The sequence below is a fragment of the Saimiri boliviensis genome, chromosome 6, assembly GCF_048565385.1.
Source record: "Saimiri boliviensis isolate mSaiBol1 chromosome 6, mSaiBol1.pri, whole genome shotgun sequence".
Classification (NCBI taxonomy): Eukaryota; Metazoa; Chordata; class Mammalia; order Primates; family Cebidae; genus Saimiri; species Saimiri boliviensis.
In genome coordinates, this window is record NC_133454.1 from 14,541,772 (window position 1) to 14,564,173 (window position 22,402).

The 22,402-nt window shown below is 36.9% G+C and overlaps 1 protein-coding gene across 8 annotated transcripts in view; it reads right to left on the reverse strand.

Annotated features, from left to right (window-relative positions):
* The window catches only part of TMEM135 (transmembrane protein 135), a 369,409-nt gene that overhangs the window by 247,272 nt on the left and 99,735 nt on the right, over positions 1–22,402 (reverse strand). For all 8 annotated transcript variants that reach the window (XM_074400367.1, XM_074400364.1, XM_074400365.1 and 5 more), the window contains one exon: positions 2,189–2,316. In XM_074400367.1, the coding sequence (XP_074256468.1) occupies positions 2,189–2,211 (23 nt within the window). In that variant the 5' untranslated portion in view covers positions 2,212–2,316. The remainder of the gene's footprint in view (positions 1–2,188; positions 2,317–22,402) is intronic.

Consider the following 22,402-nt stretch of genomic DNA (forward strand, 5'->3'; position numbering starts at 1 on the left):
TTACTATTATTATGACTATTTTTCAACACATGGTAGATATTCAATAAACGTTTTCCCTTCTTTGCTTCCACAACCCTTGATAACTTTTTCTTACAGCACTTACTAAAGTATTTAAATATTTTAGTTTCATGTGTACATCATTTTTCATTTACTAGAGTATGTTCCTTGAAAGTAGGCATCCGCATAGTGCCTCATAAATTACAAATTACTAGTAGCTGCCTGGGTCTTTTAAGAGGAAAAGAAAATATCTGGAGACATGAGGAAGATTTTTTTCTTTCCTTTCAAAACAATCTGTTCCTAAGAAAGGGAGCAGTAGCAAAGTAAAAATTACAAGAAATTATCTGAATAAAGGTGGTCAACTGCTAAATTATACATTATGAAAATTATATATAGACAGATATATAAGAATCAAGATTTTTCATTTTTTAGAGACAACGTCTTGCCCTGTCACCCAGGCTGGCATGCAGAGCTGCAATCATAGTTCGCTGTAGCCCAGAATTCCTGGGTTCAAGGGATCCTTCTGCCTCAGCCTCCCAAGTTAGCTGCGACTACAGGCACACCAACAAGGCTGGTTAATTTTCTTTTTTAAGAGGCAGAGTCTCATCATGTTGCCCAGGCTGGTCTCAAACTGCCAGCCTCAAGCAATCCTCACACCTTAGCCTCCCATAGCGCTCAGGTAACAGGCATGAGCCACCATACCTGGCCTGAAATAATTTCTTAAATTGAAGCTCAGATTTAAATAGATTAGAAAAGCTATTGAGGACACATAACTTGGGTATTTTTTGAAATGGACATCAGAAAACTTCCATCCAGGGAAGACTGGAGTGGTTTTCCCTCCAATATGAAATCCATAAACGACTTAAGTTATTGAATGTAAAATCTGAAGAAAAACGGACTCAGTGAATCAGTTATAGGGATAACATGGATGTTACTTTAAATATAGTCTAAGTTCTAACTTCAAATGTCTACTGGACATGTCAACATAGATGTTCCTTAGGCATCAGAAAAACCAACATGTCCAAAGCAGATCTCACTGTATTTCTCAAATATGCTTTTACTTCTGAGTTCCCTACCTCAAGTAACAGCATCTTATCTACTCAAATGGGAACAAAATGTGTCATTTTCAATTCCACCCTGATCCTCAATGACCTTGTAAGTTTTACAGTCTCCTAGTATTTTTTCAAGATACATGCTCTAAGAACCTAACCAAACAGGTTCACAGAACATAAAGAAAGATGCTGCAATATCAAGGTATACTTACTGCGATTTTTTTTAAAAAAAAATCTAGCCATTATTATTAGAGAATTAACAAGTCATAGAAACTTTCTAGAGAGCATATGATAAAAAAAAGTTCCTTAGAGTTTCACGTCAATTTAAAGGCATGATTTGTTCAACAGTATAAAAGCTTTATCAATTAATTTCTGCGTAAACTGAAAGCTTATAAATATTGATGATCTGAGGGAAAAATCTGTAAAAGACATTTGGAAATTATATTTTTAATTGCAATTAAAATATATCTGCACAACTACTTTGTGCAACACTAATAGGAAGCTATAAAAAAATAAAACACTATAAGTTTGAGTTTTCAGCAATCAAAAGGAAAAAAATAAAAAGAAGTAAAGAGCTAACAAATACGTCAGATAAGTGAGAGTACTCAAAAGACTAAATTCTATCTGCATCACTATAACGTATAAAGATGCAGCACAGTTAATATATATAAGACTGAATCAAGACCAAAAGTTCCAACAATAGAATATACAAAAAGTTAACTTACTGTTTTATACATAAAAATGTATATTTTATAGTCTTTTTCAAGTTTATTCACTGCAGGTGGGCCTAACCTGTATCATAGACAGTTACTTCGAATTCCTGATCTATGAAGTTGAAAAGCTAAGAAATCCTATTCAACAACCTGGTGACTATAACAGGCCTCAGAATATGTATAAAATCTTAAAGCATTTTTGCTATAGAATTACACTAATAATTGTAAGTTTATATTACATCTTGAGGTCAAGAGGCCCACAGTTTCTGGTTTTATAAGCTTTCATTGACATAAATGTCACTTCACAGATTAAAGGAAAAACGAGGACAGGGACAGTAACCCAAGTAACATTTATGTAAACACATACTTGTTTTCATTTCAACAAAAGAACCTATATTAATATCTATAGTGATTATGAGTACCAACCTTAAAATGCAAAAGAAAGCCATAAACAAGGCCCCATTAGCAGTTAGAAATGAAGCAGACTGCAGGATCTCAGGGAGTAGTTTGTGTAAATAGTAGTCTAATTTCCGTTTCCGGAGAATTGCTGCAATCTGGAAAGAGAAAGGATTTTTTGTTTAATCCAACCAACATTTCCCACTTAAATTAGCTTGTAAGTGGAAGCTACTGAATAAAAGCATATATTTAAAAATTAAAGTAAAAACACTGGCATTTTACTAGTTCCTCTATAAAAATACAATGTTCAGGATAGAAAGGAAGAAAGCTGAATTTCTTAAGGGTAAAATATACAACAAGAAATCACAACATGAGTCATTTGTTGAATAATTTCCATATACTGAGATAAATATTTGTAATGCCTTAAAACAGTTTTAAGCTAAAACATGGAATATACTTTTAAATGAAAAAAATTGCAATTCAAATAAAAATTGGATGCTATAATAAAACTATATTAAAGATTTTATCAGCCTATTACTATCAGAGAGCTTTACTAATAGAAACCAGAGAAATTCATTCAGTTATTCAAACATGATGACTGTGTGGCCAAAAAAAAGTGGGGGAGGGTGTGGGTAACACAAAAAGTAAATTTAAAAAGTAATGATTTCTGGCCTCCTGGAGTCCATTAAAAAAGGCCTGAAAAAATAATATTAAGAATCTACTTAACAACACAAATAAGTATCACATACTACCAGAACACAGATACAGGAACAAGTTTCAATACAAAAGACTGCAGAAGTTTATCACAGGAATGTTTTATAAAAAGTATCAACCTATCAGTCTTCATGACTTAGCTTTTAACTTTAAATTGAAAACTTTTTTTTTTTTTTTTGGTGAGCTCTGAACATAAAAGGAAGATTTCTAGATTAGAACCAAAGAAGCCCTGAAACAATTCAGCAATTATATGGATAGACATGACATATAAGTATTTATTGAGCAAACTGTTAACATTCCAGGAAATAAAGCAATATAAATCATAATATGCACAAGAAATATAGATACTAAGGACTGATTAAGTGTTAGTAATATAATAGAAAGTAACACAGAAGTTTAGCAGAGTGAGCTTAATACAGGTGAAGGCAGGAATTGCATGGAGAAGGGGATATGACCTGAATTAGGAAGAATAGCAGACACCTTACTAGTCTTTTTTGTGGAAAAGAATACTTCCCCATCATAATGAAACAATATATCAAAAAAGGTTAGAACATAATGAGAGAAGGAGTAAGGGAGTGTAAAAAAGGGAAAACTAACTTGAGAGCAGAAACACTATAAAACTCTCCATTTATTCCCCACTTTTCTACAGATAACACTTTCTTTAAAGTCAGTGACCAAGAAATCTAATGGTATATTCTCAATTTTTCTGTTACCCTCTTCCTCTTCAAGCCTCTGAAACTGACCATCTATTACAGGCATCCCCAAACTTTTTACACAGGGGGCCAGTTCACTGTCCCTCAGACCGTTGGAGGGCCACCACATACTGTGCTCCTCTCACTGACCACCAATGAAAGAGGTGCCCCTTCCTGAAGTTCGGCAGGGGGGCCGGATAAATGGCCTCAGGGGGCCGCATGCGTCGTCTCGTAGTTTGGGGACGCCTGATCTATTACTTCAACTGTCATACAAAGGAAAAACAATGATGAATAAGACCCAACCCTTGTCTTCAAAGAACATAAAACCTTGACAGGGAAGTAGACACAAACAAAAGCAATAAGCTATAGCATGGCTGTGTAGTAAATGCTAGACTAGAAGAAGAACGAATTGCTATAGAAAACACGTATTAGGAAATTATTAAAGAGGAAATTATTAAAGGGAGTAGGCAGGTGATGATGTCAGGAAGATTTCACTGAACCATCTAAGATGTATGTTGACAAACAGGTAGAATTTTGACAGGGGAGAAGTTTCTACGGTTTTTGTGACAGTGCGTTCTTTTCATTCTCCAATTTCTAAACGTTATTCCATTGTTAGCATTTCTTCATCAGATCTCTCTACTCATTCTACATGTATTTTCTCCCACAACATCAACTACCATCTCAGTGTGGGAATTCCTAATATAACCCTAACCTGTTCCCCAATTCTAAGTTCAAACTTCAAATGTCTATTGGACATGTAAATGTAGATGTCCCATAGGCACTGGAAAAACCAACATGTCCAAAGTAGATACCACTGTAGTTTCCAAATATCCTTTTACTTCTGAGTTCCCTACCTCAAATAACAGCATCTTGTCTATCCAATTAGAAACAAAAAGGTAAGTGTCATTTTCAATTCCACTCTGATCCTCAACCACCTCATCAGTTCTTGTGGTCTCCCAGTATCTTCAAGATTTGGAACATAATGTCTGCTTCATTTGTGACTTAACAATGGGCAGGATCTAGTACTGTTATAAATTCAAGTAGTTACAGAAAAAAACAAAACAAAAAAAAAAAAAACATTATTCTCCATTCCTGCAAAGAAAGAAACAAAACTAACCCTATTTTCAGTTAACCTGATCGTCTACACAGAAAATTTAAGGCGGCTGGGTGTGGTGGCTCACGCTTGTAATCCCAGCACTTTGGGAGGCCAAGGTGGGAGGATCATGAGGTCAGGAGATTGAGACCATCCTGGCCAACATGGTGAAACCCTGTCTCTACTAAAATACAAAAAATTAGCTGGGCATGGTTGTGTGTGCTTGTAGTCCCAGCTACTTGGGAGGCTGAAGCAGGGGAATTGCTTGAACCCAGGAGGCAGAGATTGCAGTGAGTCAAGATCGCATCACTGCACTCCAGTCTGATAACAGAGTAAGAGACTCCGAATCAAAAAAAATAAAAATAAAAAGAGGAATACAGAAAATGTAAGTCAGTTCAGAGCAAGGTATTAGGACTCAAGATAAACATACAAAAATCTACTGAATTTTTATATAAGGGTAATCAACACATGGATACCAAAATTGAAAAAATACAACAGCATACATAACTTCTCAAAAAAAATGAAATACTTGGATATAAATCTACAACATATGTACAAAAAGTTGCATGATGAAAAACACACAATGCTGATGAAAGAAACTGAAGAAGACATGAATACATAGAGATGTATAACACATTCATGGACTGGACAACCCAACATAGTAAATACGTCAATTCTCTCCAAAGTGATATGCAGGTTTAACACAATTCCTATCACAATGCCTGGAGGCTTTTTGTAGATATAAACGATATTATTTGTAAATTTATAGGGAAAAGCAAAGTAGTTACAACACCTAAAACACAACTCTAAAAACAAAGTAGAAGGAATCATTCTGAGTTCAAGACGACTTACATAGCTAAAATATCTGACTATGTGATACTGGCAGAAGGACAGACAAATAGATCAACAGAAAAGAATAGAGAACCCAGAAGTAGACCTGCACAATACAGCTACAACAGAATTTTTGACACAGATGCAAAAGCAATTCCATGATGAACAGACAGCCTTTTCAACAAATGATGCCAAAATAGGTGGATATCTATAAGTTAAAATAAAAGAAAAACTGGCCGGGCGCAGTTGCTCACGCCTGTAATCCCAGGACTTTGGGAGGCTGAGGCGGGTGGATCACGAGGTCAAGAGATCAAGACCATCCTGGCCAACATGGTGAAACCCCATCTCTGCTAAAAATACAAAAATTAGCCGAGTGTTTGGCAAGCACCTGTAGTCTCAACCCCTCAGGAGGCTGAGGCGGAAGAATCACTTGAACCCGGGAGGCAGAGGATACAGTGAACTGAGACTATGCCACTGAGCTCCAGCCTGGTGACAAAGAAAGACTCCATTTCAAAAAAAAAAAAAGAAAAAACAAACCTCAACTTTATGCAAAAATTAATTTAAAATGGATCACAGGCACAAATGTGAAACATTAAACTACAAAACGTGTAGGAGAAAAAATGGAGCAAATCTTATGGCTACAAGGCTGAACGATGCATTCTTAGACTTGACACCAAAAGCGCAATTCATAAAAGAGAAAATTGATGAATTGAACTTCATCCAGATTCAAACTTTTTCTCTATTAAAGACCTGTTGGGAGATTAAAAAGGCAATCTACAGAATAGAAGAAAATACTTACTAATCACATACCTAATAAAGAACTAGTATCTAGAATACATAAAGAAGTGCCAAAACTCAACAATAAAAAAGCAAATAATCCAATTAGAAAATAGGAAAATATATAAACAGGCATTTCACAGAACAGGATAAACAGCAAATAAGCACATTAGCCATTAAGAAAATGCTAGCGCATGCCACAATGAGGTATTACAACTATCAGAATGGCTAAAATAAAAGACAGTGACCACACCAAATGTTGGCAAGGATTCAGAAAAACTGGATCACTCATGCATTACTGGTGGAAATATGAAATGGTATAGCAATCTGGAAAACAGTATGGCACTTCTTAAAAAAATTAAACAAGTAACTACTATTATGTCCCAGCAACTGTAGTCCTGGGGTATTTATCTCTGAGAAATAAAAATGTGTGTGTATACAAAAACCTGTGAAGAAATGTTTTATAACAGCTTTGTCTATAATAGTCAAAAACCAGAAATAACCCAGATGTCCTTCAATAAGTAAACAGTTTAACAAATTGTGATATATCCATGACATGGAATGCTATTCAGCAACAAAAATGAACAACCAAAAGGACATATGAAATAAACTAGATGAATTTCCACAGAACCATACTGAGTGGGGGGCAGGGGGGGAAGTAATCCTAAAGCTACACACACTGTTTGATTCCATCTGTATAACATTCTTTTTTTTTTTTTTAAGACAGTCTCACACTTGCCCAGGCTGGAGTGCAACGGCGTGATCTAGACTCATGCCACCTCTGCCTCCTGGGTTCAAGGGATTTTCCCTGCCTCATCCTCCCAAGTAGCTGGTATTACAGGTGCCCACCATCATGCCCAGCTAACTTTTTGTATTTTTGGTAGAGATGGCCATAATGGCCAGGCTGGTCTTGAACTCCTGACCTTAGGCCACCTCAGCCTCCCCAAGTGCTGGGATTAGAGGTATGAGCCACCACACCCAGCCTCAATAACATTCTTGAACTGACTAAATTATATAAATAAATAACTTAGTGGTTGTCAGGGATTATGGGAAAGTGGGGAAGTGGAAAAGATGTGAGTATAGCTATAAAAGGCAACATTAGGGATCCTTCAGGTGATGGAAATGTTCTGTATTTTGACTGTACCAAAGGCAATATTTTTGTTGGGATATTAAACTACTATTTTGCAAGATGAAACAATTAGGAAAAACTAGATAAAGAGTTCACTGAATCTCTCTATTACTTCTTATAACTGCATGGGAATCTATAATTATCTCAAAATAAAATAGTTTGATATTGTTTTTTTTTTAAAAAAAGGAGATATTCACACAACCAACAGGCATATGAGAAGCTCCCAGCACCATTAGTCATCAAAGAAATAAATATCACTATACACGCATTAGAATGGCTGAAATGCAAAGAACTGATGATATAATAAGTGCTGGTGGGAGTGTAGAGCAACTGCAATTCTGATACAGTTTGTAGCTTTAAGATTAGTTCTCATATACTGCTCATGACAATGTAAAATTGTGGTCACTTTGGAAAATTGTTTGATAGTATCTAATTAAATGTGTACCTACCCCATAACCCAGCAATTCCACTCTCAGGTATTTACTCAAAAGAAATAAGTGCTTATATCCACCAAAAGACATTTATAGCATTGCCCATAATTACAAATACTGTAACAACCTAAATGTCCATTAACAGAAAAGTACATAAATTATATATATTTACCATATTGATAAACCAAACTGTAGAGTCTATAGTGAGAAATGGGAAATATCCAACATAAGACACAGAAAATAACCTAGTACCTTATTATCATCACTTTGCTGTAACCCAGAGCTTCTAACCAAGGTTTACAAGTGGCTAAAACACTGACCCTCTTAGTAGTCTAGTTAGCCAAGCCAGACACAAGGTAACAAGGCAGAGTGACCAACACCTCTGTTTTCCCCAGTGTGCCACGTATTTTTATCATTTTCTATGTAAACCACAGCACACATAAGGATTTTCATCATATAATTATAGTAATTATAAATAAGAACAATACTGCCGGGCGCGGTGGCTCACGCCTGTAATCCCAGCACTTTGGAAGACCAAAGCGGGCGGATCGCCTAAGTTCAAGACCAGCCTAAGCAACACGGTGAAACTCTGTCTCTATTAAAAATACAAAATTAGCTAGGCGTGATGGTACATGCCTGTAATTCCAGCTACTCGGGAGGCTGAGGCAGGAGAATTGCTTGAACCCAGGAGGCAGAGGTTGTGGTGAGCCGAGATAGCATCATTGCACTCCAGCCTGGGCAACAAGAGCAAAACTCCGTCTCAAAAAAGAAATATATATATATATATATTTATCCCAGCTCGCCTCATGACATCTACAGGGATGATGGTCTCCATTTCCTCTGCTCCTTTAGCCAGGATAACCAGAGCTCTTTTGGAAGCCATTTTTATATGTTTTAAAGGCCTACACCAGGCTGAAGGTGGACCAACCCTACAACTATTTCTTTGAAAACTCCTTGTTTAGAGGCTCTGTAGATTTCTATCTCCTCATTTTATGGGACATGATTTTAATGGGAATGATTTTATTATCCCCATTTTAGAGACAGGAAAAAGTTAGTACAGAGAGATGAAGTTACCAAAGTGACATAACTGACAGAGGAAGAGCAGGGATTGAAGTCAGGCAAGTGGTTCTTAACTATGAATTGATGTTGAAGTCCAAACACATTCTACATGAGGAGAATTATCACTTATCTGTGCTGCATGTTATAAATTTAAACCTGTCATTTCCTAGCTCCCACAGAAGTTCAGGTTGCCTATTCTCAGAGAAAAACACAAAAACACAGGGAAACTACAACTATGATATAAAAATAACCTGACTATTCAGAAATTTGGTGATCCAACCTGCACAAAGACTAAATAAGGCACCCATGATGACTCAGGAGATAGAAATTACATTTCCAGTCTACAAAAAATAAAGAGGAAAGAAGATGGAAACACAGCATTCACACTAAACCAGCAAACAAAAAGAATTAATTCCAATAGAAGAGAGCGGACAACAACCAGCTGTGCAGTTAACTTTACCCTCTTCCTTCCTTGTCCAAGATCTATTTATAGGTACTTTTTTTTTTTTTTTTTGAGACGGAGTTTCGCTCTTGTTACCCAGGCTGGAGTGCAATGGCGCAATCTCGGCTCACCGCAACCTCCACCTCCTGGGTTCAGGCAATTCTCCTGCCTCAGCCTCCTGAGTACCTGGGATTATAGGCACGCGCCACCATGCCCAGCTAATTTTTTGTATTTTTAGTTAACACGGGGTTTCACCATGTTGACCAGGTTGGTCTCGATCTCTTGACCTCGTGATCCACCCGCCTTGGCCTCCCAAAGTGCTGGGATGACAGGCTTGAGCCACCGGGCCCAGCCTATAGGTACTTTTTAATAAATCAGATAACAAATATAAAGTATTTAGCAGAGTAATCTGCACATAGTAGGCACTTTGAAAATGCTCATTTCCTTCACTCTGCATAATTACTTCCTGCTCCAACCCCAATTCCTTTTTGTGTTGTGCAGGTTTGTTTCATTGAGCGTTTAGAAGAGATTTCTGTCTCTGGGAATCAGAATACCTGGGAAAGGTCAAGTGTGGTGGCTCATGCCTGTAATTCCAGCACCTTGGGATGCTGAGGCAGGTGGATCACCTGAGACCGGGAGTTCAAGACCAGTCTGGCCAACATAGCAAAAACCCTATCTCTACTAAAAATACAAAAAATTAGCTGGGTGTGGTGGTACACTCCTATAATTCCAGCAACTCAGGAGGCTGAAGCAAAAGAATCATTTGAACTCAGAAAGCAGAGATTGCAGCAAACCAAGATTGGGCCACTGCATTCCAGCCTGGGCAACAGTCCAAGACTCTGTCTCCAAAAAATAAAAAAATTTAAAAAATAGCATAATAAAGGAAGTAAAATTACTTGTTGCAACAAACAAATTTTCCTGCATACCATACCATGTTTAATTTTATGTATCAACCTGACTGGGCCAATGAACGCCTAGACATTTGGTCAAATTATTATTATTCTGGGTTTGTCTATGAGAGTGCTTCTAGATGAGATTAACATCTGAATCAGTAGGCTGAGAAAAACATATTGCCCTTCCTAATGTGAGTAGGGCTTCATCTCCTCAGTTAAAGACCTGAAGAGAACAAAATACAAATTCCTCCTGCGTGACTTCTTGAGCTAGGATACTGGTATTTTCCTGCCTTCAGACCTGACTGAAACATCAGTTCTTGGGTCTACAGCCTACTGGCCTTCAGACTGGAACTCACACCATTTTCTCTTCTAGTACTCAGACCTTTGGACTCAGACTGGAATTACACATTGGCTCTCTGGGTCTCCGGCATGCCAACTGCAGATCTTGGCACTTATTAAGCCTCCAAAATTGTGAGTCAATTCCTTATTTACACACACACACACACATACACACACACACAAACACACACGAGGCTTCTGTTTCTTTGAAGAATTCTAATAAGCTAAATCTGAACTGTTTCCAACATCTTTATTTTTAAGGTTAGAATCATAAGCTACAAAAGCCAAATATAAATATATCAAACAAAATGACAAGAAACCAGTATCATACAGCAATATTTACCTATCTTCTTACAGTTTTTATATGTGCACTATCTCATATGATTCCCATAGCAAGCCATGAAGTTGTTAAGGCAGGATTCTCTTTTGTTTATAAATGAAGAAATCGCATCATAAATCGGAAAGCAAAACAAAAACTCAGATCTTGTAACTCACACCCAGTGCATTACACCATGCTGCCTCAACAGACAAACAACCAGCTTATTAAAAACAAAACCAACAAGCCAAAAAACTAGGGCAACTTGTTAATAATATATGTGAGAAGATACAAGCAACCTTCAAAAGTTTTCCATCACTATTATACTGTAAAGCCTCCCTATAATGAAAATCATACCATCAAACTTTAGTGATGATCATTACGCCTTACTACATACCCTACCTGAAATAGCCTTCCTCTCCTACATTTAAAAATTTTTACGTAATAGTTGAGATAGGCTTTCAAGATAAACATAAAAATATACTTAAGTTACAATACTGAAACAAAATATGATCAGGAACAAGACTCAGATTGAACCCTGCATACATTATACCCATGTTCAAAACTGAGTAATACCAATATTTTTATAATATAAGGACAATCCTGAAAACACATACCTGTCACTCTTCAACTTTCAGTGATGTAACTTACATGCAGCACAACAACTTTAAACCAAAACACTCTTTCATACCCTACCATCTTCTGCGTACTTAAATACAAATATTATGGACTCTAATGTGAAATACTTCAATTAATAGAAAAAATCTAATACATTTCTAATTGAACAAGAATATTCAGATGAAAAATAGAAAGTATACATACTTGTTGCAGTCTCTCCCATAAGAATACTGGGTGATAAACTGAGTGAATATTGGGCAATGAATTGAACCCTTTAAACAGAACTCATGAACACTAAGAGTTCAAAACCAGAAAGTAAGGATGATTTGAGAAAGAGAAGAAATCACAGATAACAGTAGCTATCTTGACTAAAAAATAACAACTGCCTCACTATTTGTTGATACATAAATTCCATTAAAAAGATGATTAAGCCAATGCTAAAAGATTTAAACTACACTTCAACTCACTCATATTAAAGTCTAATAATGAGTCCATCAACCATTTGATGAATAAAAAATCCTTTACTATTCTTTGATAGGGTAACCCTAACCACCTACCTGAACCAGAAATCTAATCATGAAACTTAACCACTGGAAAAAAAGAAAACAGCACAAAAAAGAAAGCTTTAAAAGGATGCTTGGCGGAGTGTGGTGACTCACGCCTGTAATCCCAGCACTTTGGGAGGCCAAGGTGTTAGAGGTATGTGAGCCAGAGAAATTCCATTTGGAGTGAAATATAGGAAAATGAAGCTGAGACGTGCTGGGCTGCATTCTCAGAAAATTAGGCATTCCTAGCCTCTAGATGTTTACAGTTAAGGCAATAAATTAATAATGTTTCCTAAACAGAGCCAGACTTGGGAATGCCCAGATATCCTGATGGCTGAATAACAAAGACATTCCTAATTTTGCTTTAACAATAATAATATCAATTCTTGCAAAATATAGTAATTAAGAAAATTAATCCTTTATCACAAACCCTTGTAGCAGAGCACATCTCCCCATATACACAAGTATCGTACCTAGGGTGGAAGTGATCCTCTTCTTACTTCCAGGAACATCCTACTCTGTCTATGGAGTAGCTGTTCTTTCACCACTTTAATTTCTTAATGACTTGCCCTGAATTCTTTCTTGCAAGAAATCCAAGAACCCTCTCTTGGGATCTAAATACGTGAGGTCAGGAGTTTGAGAACAGCCTTATTAACATGGTGAAATCCCATCTCTTCTAAAAATACAAAATTAGCAAAGCATGGTGGCTCACACTTGTAATCCCAGCTACTTGGGAGACTTAGGCAGGAAAATCACTTGAACCCAGGAGGCAGAGGCTGCCGTGAGCCAAGACTGCACTATTGCACTCCAGCCTGGGCAACAAGAGCAAAACTCCAACTCAAAAAAAAAAAAAAAAAGATGTTTAACTTCTTAGACTTCACAATTTTGTCTAAAACAATCTCAACTTACCTTTAAATGGGTGAAGACAAAGAGAAGTTGTTCAAAATACTTTTTCTAACATTTGTAACTGAAAATTTCTGACTACTATAATTTAAAACATAGATTTTATTAAAAGGAACCTTCAGATTCAGAGAATTTGTTAATTGAAGTATCTGTAGGCAGTTAAGTTTTCTTACTGCCTTTGCCTTCAAGTTAAGTAAAGGCCAAATTCTCGACCACGGTATTGGATTTGTGAAACTGTCAAATAAACTCTCTTTCTATAAAGTAATTGCTCCTTATTTCTCATGATTTCTTCATGTTAAAATTTGGGTTTTGTCCCATAAATGTTAAACCTAACATATGTTCACTTCATTATATTCATACAATCACCATGTCACTTCCTTAGGAAAGGCTTCTCAAACCTTCTATACTAGAATGGATCCTCTTGTAAGACAGCCTAGTAACACTCTGTATGTCTTCTTAATAGCACTTATCACAGATAATTTCATGTGTATGTAAGTTTATCTTCCCCCTTCACTGTTAACCTCCAGGTTCTCCTCACTCCAGTATTTCTCACTCATTGCAGGTTACATGTAATATTTGATGAATGAAATAAGGGTAGAAAAGAGACAATGAAAGGAAATTTAGATTCAGAGTAAAAACAGTTATACTACACTCCATGGGCTCTAAATGCAGCCAGAGGCACACTGAAATTCAGGCTAGTCCTGGTTAATTCAGTGCCTCCTGTACTTGCAAGTTTCTGACATGGAGGTCTAAAAAACAGATCCCATGTCTATTTCTTTCAAAGCTTAAAAACTGAAGCTAATCAAAACGAGACTTCATTCATCACTGCCAATAGGTGCAGAATCTTTCAAGGAAACTCCCAAAGTGAATTAATCACAATCCAAACCCCCAAGATCAAGTAAGAATCAAGAAACCAAAGCATGCTGACAAATCTAATGAGTCAAAAGGCTATATAAAATAAATGACAGTAAGTTGAAAAAATTCAGCATTCTTATAAAAGGAACTTGCTCCAATCTGATGACACTTGATTTAGCACTCTTCTTTAATACTTTTCTTTCACATGTAAATTATTTAAGGTACATTTTACTAAATACTTTTCTTTTGTTTTTTGTTTTTTGTTTTTTTTTGAGATGGAGTCTTGCTCTGTCACCCAGGCTGGAGTACAGTGGTGTGATCTCGACTCACTGCAATTTCTACCTCCTGGGTTCAAGTAATTCTCCTGCCTCAGCCTCCCAAGTAGCTGGGATTACAGGCACCCACCACCATGCCCAGCTAATTTTTGTATTTTTAGTAGAAACAGGGTTTCACCATGTTGGCCAGGCTGGTCTCAAACTCCTAACCTCAGGTGATCCACTCACCTTGGCCTCCCAAAGTGCTGGGATTATAGGTGTGTACCACCACACCTGGGCTATTTATTTCAATTACTGATTCCTCTCAAGTATAATTATGAGGAAGACAGAGCCTCATATATGGTATGTAAGATAAATTCACCATATTAACTTGACTCATTAATTATTCAGGCTCACTAACAAATATTTATTAACTATATTCCTAGTATCCAAAGATAAAACAGATTCATTTCCTATTACATGAAGGAAAAAATACACAAACCTCAATTACAACATTGCTTAAGAGCATATCAATGAGTAGGAAAAAAACTAAGGTTAGTGATTAATTAAAAGGCAAATTAAAAAGTTTAACCTAGTCAATACAGTTTTGAATTAAGTCTTTAATACAGTACTCTATTATCTACTATACTACGATAATGGAAGAATAATAAATCTTAAATATTATAAGACCCTTAACCATCAAAGCATCAACCATTATTAGGCTTTCTATGTGGCCAGTTTAAGTCCCTGGGGATAAAAAGATATTTCACATTCACTGTACTGTAAAAGTAATGGAAGTAACTGTAATGTAAGAAATTGTACTGACATTTTAAAAAGACATTCTTTAAAATGTTTTATTATTTGTCAAGCAGTCACTTCAATTAACTCCCCTTCCCTAATTACCACCTATCACCTAAGTACTCAATAACTAATCTGGTCATAAGCAAATGATCAATCTATTGTCAAGGTCTTATCACATTTTTCATTTCCAAAGCTTATACAGATTTACGCAAAGCAAGTCTACGTTCCAGCCTTTCAATCCACATCATCTTTTCATAATCAATAAAAGAAAGTATCCATATATACACTGTTTATACACAAATTGAGGCACAAATTTTTTTCTCAAAGTCATAACTCATAAAATGAGTTACCTTTTATGTATTCCATAAAAATACTCATTTTTTTTTACAAACTGGCTGTTGTGTAATTTAAGATATTCCCTAGAAATCAAGAGCTCTCTATTATAAATTACATAAAACATAGACTCAAAATATTAAACAGCGTGATTAAATCTGAATCGAGGTGAAAAAGCAAAGGAGAAAATGGCATGAAATGTAATTCAACAAGCAACAGAGAGACCACATAAGGCTCTGAAGGCCATGGTGAGGATTTCACATTGTCTTACATTGAAAAGTCCCTGGAAAGTTATAAGCCCCTGGCAGAGGAATAACAAAAGCTGACTTGCATTTTTAAAGGATAACAGATAGGTATTTTATCCTCATTTTATAGATGAGGACATTGAGGTTCACAAATGTTAAGAACCTTGCTCAAGGTCACAAAGCTGGTAAGAAGCAGGACTGAGATTCAAGCCCACGCTCTTCCCATCTCTTAGAATACCTCCCAAAACTCATTTACCTGAAGACTTAGTAACATTATCACCTCAATCTCTTCATACAGCTCTGTCTGCTTCTTTCTTTTCCGCTGCTCCAACTATAAGCATTTTCCAATTTGTCTTCTCTTTCTAAACTCTCTCTCCCTTACTGACCTAACCCATAATCATAGCTTCAACTTTCATCTTGATGATTATGACACCTAAATCTAAATATCTAGCCTCAGTTTCTCTCTAGAACAGCAGCCCTGTATTTCTCAATGCCTCAGTCATTCTTCACTTATATATTGCACTAGTAACTAAAACTCAACATGCCCCAAAGCAAGCCAGTTTGTTTCACCAAAAATATTTTTTCCACAGCACTACCTTCTACATATCCCAGTAAGCAAGGCTTAAAATCTTACGGCTTTCTTTGATTCTTCTACCTTACATCTTTACATCCGAGTTACTGGGTATTTTTGTTGTTGTTGCTTGTTTGTTTGTTTCTTTTTAGAGACACAGTCTCTGTCGTGGAGGATGGAGAGCCAAGATCTCAGCTCACTGCGAACTCTGCCTCCCGGCTACAACTTCTGTCTCTGGGGTTCAAGCGATTCTCCTACCTCAGTCTCCCAAGTAGCTGGGATTACAAATGCCCACCACTACGCTGGCTAGTTTTTTATTTTAAATAAGTGAGGAATTTCAGCACGTTGACCAGGTTTGTCTCGAACTCCTGACCTCAAGTGATCCTCTGGCCTCAGTTCCCAAAGTGCTGGGATTACAAGCATAAGTCACCATGCCCGGCCTGAGTTACACTTAATCTAACAGTTCCATATGCCACTGTCAGATTAAGCTTTATAAAACAACTCCAAGCATACCATCCCTGTTGGCAACTTTTAGTTTTATTTTATCTGTACCTTATGGCATTTATCTCAATGAATTTGTATTATAGGAGTATATGTGCCTAATCTCCCCTCCTAAACTATAAACTCAATGTAAGAGGTATGTCTCATTCATTTTATTCCTCACCATACCACATATCACACAGCTGCCATAACAGCGCCTTGCAAATAGCAGACTCAGTAAATACTTGGTAAACAAACAGGGGACAAATATTCCAATACCAATAGTCTAGGTTCAGATATTACTTAACCTCATCAAATCTCACAGTCTCCCCTTCATCATATATTTCATCAATATTTATTGGCAAATAACCGAAAGAAAATTTGTTTTGTTTTGTTTCGTTTTGTTTTTTCCGGAGCTCTCTTGTACAACTGAAGGAAAGTTTTTAAGAGTCAAAAAGCTCAGGCATATATAGTTTTTTAAAACATGAATAAAAGGCCTGATTAGTCAAACTAATTTGTATCACAATAAAACCAATTAATGAGTTGGATATGAACGCAATCTGATGGAAAATCTGTTACCAGAGGAATTATTAGTATAGAATTGACTCCCTCATTCCTCCAGGTGGATCTCTTTCTACCAATATGCATTTTTATCCCTGATCTACCACAACTAAGAGGCAAATAATGGTAAACCAGATTTGGCCTGCTCTACTTAGAGTTAGCTGCTACAGAAATCAGTGAGTTGAGAAAGTGTTTACTGCAATATTAAGTCCTCACCTCTCAACTGGAAATGATATGCTAGAAGCTGTAATTTGTACTCAACAGAGAGCAGCCGAAGAATAACAAGAAGTCACAAATAAAAACAACCTCAACAAACTCAAAATGTCCCATTAATAAACAGGAAAATCCATCATTCAGTTGTTCACTTAAAAGAAAAAAAGACTGAATGACTTGTATCTCCAAAGGGATAATAACAAATTATGAAAAAATCATTCGGTTATTGAATAGAAAGATAAAGTCAGTCCCTTATTTACAACCCCATAAACTAGGTCTCTAGCAAAAATCAAAGGGGGATTACGCAGAGATTTACAATTCCATGGTCTCCAAAGCTCAGACAATCCAGACAGATACTCTTAGTAGCTTGCATTCTTTAATGACCTCAGGATTTCTTGTTGTTGTTTTTTCTTAAACCAAAAATAAAAACAAATGCCTATTACCAAAAACTTTTTATACTCTCATTGCTGGTCTTGCAGTCTCCAGAAAACCTGCTTAAGCACTCCCTGCCTTTAAACACTCAGTCTGTATCACTGAACTGATTTCGTCAATCAGTGGTTTTCGAGCCCTTAGCAATGAGACTGTCCATAAATTGTTTTTTATTCCTAGAAATTCCAACTCTGGCTTAAGTGTTTATTCAGAGCCTAGAAATGATTAACTGATCCTTTGTAACCTAATAGATTTCTTAGATTATATGGTTCAAAGGGAGTAAATATTAAGTAAATATGTTCATCCACTGAAGAGCCTAAACATCTAAAGGTCAGTGAATAAAATGGTGTTTAAGTCATTCCTTCCCAAAAATGCAAAAGATTCTACTTAGGACTCAACTAAAGGTAAATGCCAGTACCTTAATCTAGAGGTTCTGAAGAAAACCACCTAGGAAAAGAAAAGCGTTAGTCTTAGAACCACCTGAGGTTAGTGAACAAGTTATCCTTCCTCAGGAGGGTACCCAAGAATCTTAATAGCATAGAATCCATACTCCTAAGTGGACAACTGTATATTCTAAATTTGGCACGAAAACAAGGGCATTATGCTTTCCTTAATCTTAGTGGTAGTCTAGGGCTTAAACAGTTTAATAACTGGTTCATGTGTATGTGTGTGTGGCAAGGGGTACCACCTATTTAGAATATGTGGCAATAATTAACATTCAAGAAATAAAATGTCCAAGCACGGTGGTTCACGCCTGTAATCCCAGCACTTTGGAAGGCTGAGGTGGGCAGATCACCTGCAGTAGGGAGTTTGAGAGCAGCCTGACCAACATGAAGAAACCCCATCTCCAGTAAAAATTAAAAAATTAGCTGGGTATGGTAGCACACGCCTATAATCCCAGCTACTCGGGAGGCTGAGGCAGGAGAATTGCTTGAACCCAGGAGGCAGAGGTTGCAGTGAGCCAAGATCATACCATTGCACTCCAGCCTGGGCAACAAAAGTGAAACTCCGTCTCAGAATAAATAAATAAATAGATAAATAGATAAATAAGTAAATAAAATATATAAATTCCTAAAATATATTTTTGGTATATTCATACATTGTTACCATATACTACAAAACACGTAAGAATCTGCTTTTTAAAAAAACCACAGAAATAATTGATGAGTGAGAGTTGATGTTCTTTACAAATTGTGAAAACAAAGATTCACTATTATAATAAAAGGAATCACACATGTATATTTTGAAATGGTTTTAACAGTAGAAGGTGAATACTAAGAACAATTGTAGATATCAAGATTAAAAGAAGCAAGAGGGCAGATGCATAGAACCAGAAAGTAAACATGAAGAAATCAGTTTAGTACAACACACATGATAATGTTTCAGATGAAAAGCAGACATAGAAGACCCTTTTTACAGGTGCCAGAAAATACTCTGTATAAAAATCTTCCTTCATGTTGGGGCTCAGAATACAATACTCCAAAATGAAGTCCTCAGAAACAGCCTTAGAAGCAGAAATTTTTCTCTGATCTGTTCTTCTGTCTCCTAGGCCCATTCTCCCCTGAACTAGCCGGAGAAACTAGAATCTTCCCCAAGGCAGGTTATAAAAACCAGAATCCATTTTCCCCAGAGCCAGCCATAAAACCTTAAAATATACCAACTTTCCCTTTGCTTTTCCCTGTAAAAACTGGCCATAAACTATCGGACCTACTTTGTTTGACTGTAGGTCATAAGCCCCCATTCCAGAGAGGGTCCTGCCCCAGAAGAAAAGAATGTACGCTCAGAGAGGCCAAGAAGAATCTAGACAGAGAGGCCTTCCTTGCTCAATCAAGTCTACTAGCATTAGATCATATCCTTAATGTCTGATCACATTTCTACATAGCTGTCTATTCTTTGTTAAACCTAAGCATAAAAACAGATAATTTCCCCTGTATTTTGAGGTCTTCCTTCTGAAGGCTCCCATGTATATATGATAAATAAATTTGTACATGCCTTTCCTCCTATTAATCAATCTGCCTCCAGTCAGTGATTTTTGGTGAACCTTCAGAGGGTCAAGCGGAAAGCTCTCCATTGGTCCCTACGCCAGCTTGCCTTTAGAACTTCTCCATTTCTGGCAATAATGGCAACTGCAACAATCTGACTTGACAATCTAAAAGTATAAACAAGTCCTGATCCTGCCCCAATATCCTTAGCCTCTAAGTCCTGCTCATTCTACCTGGGATATGCCTCTAGAACTGTGGTTTCATTTTCCCTGGCAGATCTGCCAAATATCTCTTCACTCCTATACTATTCATGAGTTCATTCATTCATACCTTCAATCATTTAGACACGTATTAAGCACTTAATGAGGTACTATGCTAGTCTAAATACAAACCACTGTTTTAACAGGAAGAGACAGAGATCATAATTAATGCACTATTACCCTATTTAACTCCTCCGAACAGCCCTTAAAAAATGCGTACAATCATCTTCTGCAAAGCAAGGGGACTGAAGCTCCATGTGATTCAGTAATTTTTCTGAATATCACATTGATAGTAAATAGCAGAGTGAGATTCCACAGGAGTTCTCTTTCTGCCACTTAGTGAATCTACTGCATCAATTTCTCAAAAAATTTTCCTCTCCAGTCTTCCCAGTGCTACCAGATTTAGCATATGAAAGCATCATTTTGTACTTGTAACCCCTATGCTCAAAAAATACCTCAATAGCACACACACACACACACAAACCCTCAGTGGTTCCTTTAGCCTGTCCTTCAGTTTGACTTTGAGTCAAAAAAAAAAAACAAAAAAAAACCCACAAGAACTGAATCCTGTCTTTTTCCTTACTAGCTCTAAATCTTGTGACTCACTTAATGTCTCTAACCTTCAGTTGTCTTACCTATAAAATGGGGATAATAAGATGGAGTTGCGTAAGGATTAAAAAAGATAAAATACGTAAAGGACTAAGCGCATAATAAGTGTACGTTGTTATCGCTCACAACTCCTGTACGCAAACCTTCTGTTACAGACAATGTGTGCACTGCTTCTCTTACAAAACCTGCCTCAATTTACATTATCCTCCCTCCTCTCCATTAAGAATAGGTACTCTATAAATATCTACTGCATGAATCAATGTCTGTACCACCTTATCCTCAAGGCACAGGTCAAGGGCCACTTCCTTCAGGGAGCCTTCCCTACCCATCTTCCATGAACTTCACTCTTAAGTGCCACTGGAGAAGGGAGGAAGAAGAATATGCCTAACTATTCAAAACCTATGATAAACTAGAAAATATGTGATACATCAATGCATTATTTCATCTAATTCTCAAAAAGAAAGATAAAGTAACATATACAAAGTCAAAGAGCTGATAATTGATAGAGCTGAGATTCAAATCCTGATATCCCTGATCCCCTTTTTCTTTTTTTGAGATGGACTTTTGCTATTGTTGCCCAGGTTGGAGTGCAATCTCATAATCTTAGCTCACTATAACCTCTGCCTCCCAGTTTCAAGCAATTCTCCTGCCTCAGCCTCCCAAGTAGCTGGGATTACAAGCATACACCACCACACCCGGCTAATTTTGTATTTTTAGTAGGGACAGGGTTTCACCATGTTGATCAGACTGGCTGGTCTTGAACTCCTGACTTCAGGTGATCCACCCACATTGGCCTCTGTTTCGGGATTAACAGCATGAGCCACCAGGCCTGGCCTGATCCCTTTTTAAAATCCAACTTCTTTCCACCACACCCACCTTGCATCTTAGTACACGGGGGTATACATTTAATCAACTATGCAACACTTATAAAGAGAACAGCTATATGCTCCAAGTAACCCCACCCACACCTACATAGATAACTGAAACAAAACTGTCATGAAACAATGCTTATCCTTAGTATGTGCAATGTGCTCTAACATTTTCTATATTTCCATGTCACTTAATATAAAATAAAATGCTATTCAGTTCCCACTAATTTTATTTCACAACTACCGATAAGTAGCAACCCAAAGTTTCAAATATACAGATGAAAGGGTACAAGGCCACGAGATGGAAAAATCTACCCTCAATAAGTACTTAATCTGGTTAGAGATACAACAGTAAAACACAACTCTTTCCTAAACACCCCTCCAACTCACCTTGTTGGAGTAGGAGAACCTACATTCCTGTTGCTGCCCTGAGCTTCCCTATCATAGAATATAATCCATAAATTATCTAGGCTATAGATATAACAAGTATTAGGTATTCGACAAGTATTTGTTAGGTGAATGAATTAATGAATGAAAAGTGCTATGGATTTTCAGAGGGAGAAGTAGATAGCATAAACTCTCTCCCCACCTACATCATAATCCTCTGAGGACAGGAACAATCTTTTGTATAGTTGTTTATCAAGAGCTCAATGTTTGTAGATGTTTTAATTTTTACAAATCTGACCTTATACAGTGAGCTGTGATTGTGCCATTACACTCTAGCCTGAATGGCAATGCAACAAGGCTCTGTCTCCAAAAAAAACAGACTGGCCACAATGAATGTGGAAAAGCAGATAAACATGAATCTTTGTGAAAGAAAATTGAGGAAAAAATTTCCAGCTCCAGCCCAGGTGTGGTGGCTTGTAATCCCAACACTGTGGGAGGCAGAGGTGGGCAGATTACTTGAGGTCAGGAGTTCGAAACCAGCTCGGCCAACATGGTGAAACCCCATCTCTACTAAAAATACAAAACAATTAGCTGGGCACAGTGGCTCGCACCT